General features: G+C 38.1%; 1 protein-coding gene across 5 annotated transcripts in view; it reads left to right on the top strand.

The window, feature by feature from the left end:
- Positions 1 to 7,270, top strand: part of Fxr1 (FMR1 autosomal homolog 1) — a 66,758-nt gene that overhangs the window by 21,153 nt on the left and 38,335 nt on the right. For all 5 annotated transcript variants that reach the window (XM_023707553.1, XM_023707554.1, XM_023707552.1 and 2 more), the window contains exons 2-3: positions 1,624 to 1,676; positions 3,818 to 3,911. In XM_023707553.1, the coding sequence (XP_023563321.1) occupies positions 1,624 to 1,676; positions 3,818 to 3,911 (147 nt within the window). The remainder of the gene's footprint in view (positions 1 to 1,623; positions 1,677 to 3,817; positions 3,912 to 7,270) is intronic.

The following is a 7,270-nucleotide window of genomic DNA, read 5'->3' as shown; positions in this document are numbered from 1 at the left end:
GGCTGGCATGTGGTGCTGGGGGATTGAACCGTGGTCCCTGTGCTTTGATAAGCTTGTTCTAAGTAGGTGCTTTAGACCACTGAGCCATCTCACCAGCCCCAAGCACTGAGTTTTAGATGGATAAAAATAATTTTATGATGAGCAGAATTTTCAGGTGGCTTGGTTCTGAGTTGAATTAATCCATCATATGAATTATTTAGAAGTTAAATGAATTAACTGTTGTGAAACTTTGCAAATACCAGTGTTGAAGGACTGGAAAGTTTTAGTAAAAGCTGAAAATACAAATACCTGCTGATGGCAAAAGATGATTTACTGATATTTATGAATTTGACAATTTTTAGTTTTTTTAATGTTTAAAACATGGGAAAGGGGCCGGGGAGATGGCTCATTGGAATAAGCACCTGCCTGGCAAGCCCAAGGGCCTGAGTTCAATCCCTGGTTCTAGGGGGGAAAAAACATGGGAAAGGTATAATGTAGATGGATTTGTTGTTGACATAAATAAGAAAGTGCTGACCAAATGATTGCTAAGAGTGAATGTGCGTTATACTAGAAATAGAAAAACGGGCCAGAATATCACTACCATGATGGTTTGACAATCACAATCATCCTCAACTAGAGTAACAGTTTTTAATTTTTAGGGTTTTTTTTAAAATTTATTTTTTTATTGAGAAATATGAATGAGTTTCACAGCTGATTCATAGGACAGTTTTCATAGTCAGTACACTGTACATTGTTATCTTCTTAGTGGTTATCCATAGTACAAGAAGCCGACAGGATATTCTGTCCAAACACTGTTAGTACACCTCTTCTCATTGAATTAAGCAAAAGTAGCTGTAATTTTATCCAATTTTTAGGTTTTGACAGAGCAAGAAAGACAAAAATGCTTCCAGAATTGTAAGGTAGAAGCTTACTTTAATCAAGTATAATAACTATTAACTGCTAAAAGTGTGCTCAAGGATATGTAAGTGATAAAAGCTGGGATCATTCCTGGCAGCCAGATTCTAGATCTTGAGCTCTTAGTCACAGCACTAAATATTGAACTCTTAGTCATGGTACTAAATACTGCCACATTCATGCCTGTGATCCAAGGATGTGCCCTTTTTTTTTTTAAATTTTTTTTTTTTTTTTTTTGCATTTTAGGGAAGGGTCTATAGAGGGTGTTCAGGGTCTCACTGCTAGATCGGACTCAGTGATCCACCTGTTTATAGATTCCCAAGAGCTGGGATTACAGGTGCGCACCACCATGCCCAGTCTCCATTGCCATCTCAGCATGCTCCGGGGGTGGGGCTGGCACTGGCTATGGTACTGTCACGGCAGGCCTGGGGATTGAACCCTGCCCCTGCGCCTGCTTGCAGGCACTTTAGTCTGCTGGGCTATTTGGCCGGCCCTTTATTTTTTGTAAATTTAAACGTAGGATATATAATGTGGAAAATGAGGTTCAGAGAGTTAAATTAACATGATTGTACATTTCTCAAATGGTGGAGATGAGAAACACTGATGTACATAATTTCAAACTTTGGATTCTTTTAGTATAGCACATGGTTTCTGTATCTGTATCATATTTTAATTATATGTGGCATTTAACTTACTATTGATAACCTTTTAATGTTTTGTTTCTTGCAGGGATTTATCAAAGATGTTCATGAAGACTCCCTCACAGTTGTTTTTGAAAATAAGTAAGTTATTTTTATATTATTGACAGATCGTAATTTTGAACGTTACTAGTGCTGTGACCTGTACCTGCAATCCCATTACTTTGGAGGCTGAGGCAGAGGGTTGCTACAAATTCAGGGCCAGCCTGGGCTACATTGTGAGTTCAAGACCAGCATGAGCTATTTAGGAAAAAACTGTCTCCAAAAAAAGGAAAAGCCAGTGCTGAACTGTTAATGGTCTTACTACTGTTGGTGGGAAAATGCTTTTGTTGTTGAGTGGGAGTGCTTTGGGTGTTTGATCTTTTTTTTTTTCTTTGTGGAGTTGGGGATTAAACTCAGGCCCGTTGCTTATTCTACTGAGCCATCTCCCCGGCCCCTGTTTGATCATCTCAGTTATGAGTCCAGTTTTGATGACTCATTTTCCTCAGTTTGCTCATCACTCTTCTTTGCAGGGCACATATATGGATATCATTAGGAAGTAAGTTTCTTTTTTGGCAGAGGTAGATGGCATGGCTTGTTGTGATGGCTCACATTTGTATTCTAGCACCCAGGAGGTGGAGGCAGGAGGATTGTTGGGAATTGGGGACCAGCCTGGGCTGCAGAGTGAACTCAAGGCTGGTCTGATAGAAAAGAAAAAAAAAAAGACTGCAAAAATGACATTTTAATAGGCTAAATTTTATTTTTCATTAGTACATATTTGAATATGCTTTTTATTTTTTTGAGGCAGGGTCTTACTGTGTAATTCACGCTGGCCTGAACTCACTATGTAGCCCAGACTTGCCTTGAACTTGGAGTGTGCCTCCTACTTCAGCCTCTTAAATATGTTTGTTTGTTTGTTTATTTATTTATTTATTGGCGGAACCGGGGATTGAACTCATGCCCTTGCGCTTGCCAGGGAAGCCCTTATTCCACTGAGCCATCTCCCTGGCTCCAAATTATTTAAACTAAAGCTTTTTTTGTGGAACTGGGGATCGAACTCACCAGGCAAGTGCTTATTCTATTGAGCCATCTCCCCAGCCCTAAATATGTTTAATTTTTAAAAGCCCAAAATGTTGAATTGTGATTAAAATTATTAAGCTATTTTCTAATTGCTTGATGCCAATTAATTAGAACTAGTGTCAAAATTTTGTATAAGGGCTAGTCTAAAAGAAGGAATGTCTGTTAGTATAGTAGGGTTGGAAAAGGATTACAATAGAGCAGTTTAACTGAAGGTCAAAGAACTGTTCAACTTCTACATTTGAGCTGCTTCTGGAACTGCCTGAAAAGATCATTGCCCAGCAGCTGCTTCGGTATAGAGACAAGTGTTGAGATGATTTGTCTTTGAGCAGCTACCATTTAGATAATGTGAAAAGCAGCTCAAAATCATTTTATTTGTTACATGCAGCTTTACCTAGTTGGCAAATCAAAGCCTTAGGAGCATATTACATGTTAGTAATAACTCTCAGTCATTTAAATATCCAATAAGAACTTAAGAGTTGAAATTCAGTTTTATTTTATTTTATTTTTTTGAAATTCAGTATTATAAGTTCAGGTTATAAAATGCAAGAACTCATGTAAACAAGGTAGTTTAATATTTACAAAGATGAAAGAAATTGAGCTTTTTGTAAGTTATAGTTATAATGTATATGTTTACTAAATAATAGATAAAGCTTTGGTAATTCAACTATTAAAAGAATTGATTGCTTCCTCCCCCCCTTTGGTGTTAGGGATTAAATCCAGTGCCCCATATACTAAGTATGTGCCATCCCAATGAGTTGCATGCTCAATCTGAATTCTTTTTTCTCTGTGTATACAAAAAAAAAAAAAAAAAAATCAGTTTTTATTGTTTTGGAATCTGTGAAGTTGTGTTTCTTCACAAATCATATAGTTGTGTTTGAGATAAGTTGATCCCACCACTTTTTTTGGCATCTGGGTAAATGTTATTTTATTTTGAACCCAAGTCATTGCTGAAAACTTACTCCATTAGTACAATAATACATGTACCATTCTTATGATGATTAACTTAAAATTGATTATAAACATTACTGAGAATTATTTGGGAAATTACAGTGTTACAAACACTAAATTATTAACTTAAAAAATATGCAGTTCTAAGCATAGGCTATTTATATAGTTTGCATTTAAGAGGTTGTTAGTATATGTTTATTCTTTTTCTGATCTTTCAGTTGGCAACCAGAACGCCAGGTTCCATTTAATGAAGTTAGATTACCACCACCACCTGATATTAAAAAAGAAATTAGTGAAGGAGATGAAGTAGAGGTATGTGCTAAGCTTCTTTTCTTATGGTACCTGTTTAAAATACAAATTGGTGGGGCAGGGTACTGATGATTAAACCTGGGGTCTTGACACTGAGCTATATCTTTTGTCCTTTTTTATTTTGAGATGGTCTCACTGAGTCTGAGCTGCCCAGGGTGAGCCCTGAATTTGAGCTCCTTCCTATCACCTGGGGTGCTGGGAGTAGAGGGGTATGACACCATGCCTGGCTTGTTTTAAATTAATTTTCTTCTGGAAAATCTGCTTAGTTTGTGGAGAACATACTGTTTGTGATGGCATTATATTACAGAATTGCTTGACATTTGGAGTCGGAAACCTCAGCTCTGTTTTTTGTTTAGTGGATTTGATGGTGTCTTTTTCACTAAAGTGAAAATTGAGGGCTGTCCAAATAGCTCAGTGGACTAAAGTGCTTGCTTAGGCAGATAAAGCAGCTGGAGTTCTATCTTCAGCATGCCGTGCTGGCCCCGCCTCTGGGGCCAGCTGTGAGGGCTATTGAGACTGGGCATGGTGGCATGCCCCTGTAATCCCAGCGCTTGGGAGGCTGAACACAGGAGGATCACTATGAGTCCAATCTAGTGAGACCCTGTAGACCTGGTCCTAAGTGCATAAATAAAGTCAATAAAAAAACTAAAGGGAAAATTGAACATTAGGGATAATACTGCATTTGGATTGACTTTTAAAAGAATCTGACAAATAATAAATATCTGACTCAATATGGTGTTGGTCACTATTTTTCATTTTTACAAGTTACGTGATTTGTATCAGTATCTTAAAATGTCAATAGTTATCTTTGTAGAGATTAATAATTGGTTCATATGTAATAGAAATATTATGATTAGCAAACTGTCTTGTGAAATACTGTAGAAATGTTTGGGAACATTTTAAAAGTACAGAAAAGCAAAAAGAAAATATTTTACCCACACCCTCACAGTGGGTTCCTCCTGCTTCAGGATGGGTTCCTTTTTGAAAAAAAATTGTTTTATGCATTTAGTACAGTGTCACACTTCACAGATCAGACTCTAGTGATCCTCCTGTTTTTAGCCTCCCAAGCATGGGGAATATAGGTGTGTGCCACCACGCCCGGTCTCAATCACCATCTCAGTGTGCTGTAGGGGCAGGGCTGGCATGGTGCACAGGGGATCAAACCCTGGTCCCTGCATTTGCCTAAGAAAGGTGCTTTAATCTGCTGAGCTATCTTGCTGGCCCCACAACAGCCAGGTTCTTAATGTACTGCTTCTCTTTCTCTTGCATTTTCACACTTAATAGGTCTTGGATGTCTGTCTTTAATGTTAACTGTTCTTTAACATGCCTGCTGTTCTGTAAGAAGTTAAAAATAATTCTTAGTACAAGTTGAAGATGATTGTGATGGCATAGAACATTTTATTTTTGGGGCCAGGGAGATGGCTCAGTAGAATAAGCACTTGCCTAGCAAGTGCAAGGGCCTGAGTTCAATCCCAGGTTCCACCAAAAAAAAAAGAAGAAAAAAAAAAATTCCAAGGGGCTGGGGAGATAGTTCAGTAGAATAAGCACTTGCCTGGCAAGCGCAAGGTCCTGAGTTCAATCTTCAGTTCTGCACACACAAAAAAACGAACATTTTATTTTCATTTGAAGTAATGGGTACCATTTTCTTAGATGCTTATGTATGCTATATAATTTTCAAAGGAAGTTGATGGAAGAGAATTTTAAAAGTTTTTTATGTGTACCTAATTTATATAGAACTGGGTAGGAGAACTGGTAGGATAGGAGAACCTCTTAACTGATGAAATAAGTGTCACTATACGTATTTGTCTTTCTGCTCTGCTGAGAATGAAAGCCGATGGCCTTATGTGTGGTGAACAAGTGCTCTACCAGTGAGCTATACCACCCTGCCCTAATTCAATGTATCCTTTGTTTTATTCGCTGCTCTCTGCATCTACCTTTTGAGCCAGTACCATGATGGTTTTATTACTGTGGCTTTGCACAGTATAATTTTTTTAATACTTTTTATTTTTTATTTTTTGTATTTTAGGGAAGGGTCTATAGCGTGTTCAGGGTCTCACTATTAGGTTGGATTCGTCATCTGTGTGTTTACAGCCTCCCAAAAGCTAGGATTACAGCATGTGCCACCATGCCCAGTCTCAATTGCCATCTCAGTGTGCCCTGAGGGCGGGGCCAGCGCAGCAGGCCTGGGGATTGAACACTGGCCCCTGCACCTGCTTGTGGACGCTTTAATCTGCTGACCTATTTGGCTGGCCCTTTAATACTTTTTAATCAGTGCATGCAGTATATAGCGATTATATTTGTTGTGATTATTTGCACATGATGGGGTTACTACCCTGTTGTAAATAAGGATAAATTTGAGGCATTTGTAGGTAAATGGACTAGTGAGTTTTCTCTCCTCTTTTCATTTACTTTTGTGTGTGTGTCTGTTTAAAGGTATGTTATCATTATGTAGTACAGGCTGGCCTTGAACTCAGCATATGTAGCCCAGGCTGGCTTCAAACTCACAGTGATTTTCCTGTCCCTCCTGCCTCAGCCGCCTGAGTGCTGGGCTTACAGGTATGTACCCACACACCTGGCATCATTTTTGTTTAGTAAGGTGTTTTGAGTCTTAGTTTTCATAACAGGAAGCCAAATCATTTCTTTTTTCTTTTTTTTTTTTTTGAGGATAGTAGAACTTGATTTATTTTCAAAATTCATTTCTTTAATCAGTATATATTTCCCCCCCTGTATTGTAGGCCCAGTAAGAGTCACCTCAGGCAAGGAATGCCTTGGGTTCAGAAATGTTCTAGAATTAGAAATGTGTGGAGGCCAATTTCGGTAGTAGTGCTTTTTATACTTTGTGTTGTCCTTTCTCAGACACTTTATTATGAGTCTTCTATTTATGGAAAAACTGCCCACTAATAGGCTGAAGATGGTGCAGTTATCTTTTCCTAGACCTTGAGCAGGAATATTCAGCATTGTTGTTGTACAATCTGTGTGGCCTGTCTTTCCATTTGTGAACTAAATATTGCTGTGATTGTTTTATTTTACTTAGTGCATTATGAATCAGCCCTGGTAAGTTTTTCCCTGCACAATTTGAATCATTATCAGAATTAAAGATACCATTATTTTTGAAAATCTAAGGAAAAATTTAAGCTTACTACACGTGGGTGTGTGTGTGGGTGTGTGTGTCTGTCTGTCTGTCTTTTTGCTTTCATTATCTGAATGACCTAGACTATTTACAGATTTTGGTTGTCCATACATCTTTTTTTTTTTTTTTTTTCTTTACAGAACTGGGGATTGAACTCAGACCCTTGCACTTGCCAGGGAAGTGCTTATTCAACTGAGATATCTCCCTGTTCCCAGATCTTTTTTTTTTCCAG

The sequence above is a fragment of the Octodon degus genome, unplaced genomic scaffold, assembly GCF_000260255.1.
Source record: "Octodon degus isolate 3935 unplaced genomic scaffold, OctDeg1.0 scaffold00298, whole genome shotgun sequence".
NCBI lineage: Eukaryota > Metazoa > Chordata > Mammalia > Rodentia > Octodontidae > Octodon > Octodon degus.
This window is presented reverse-complemented; position numbering and strand designations above follow the sequence as displayed.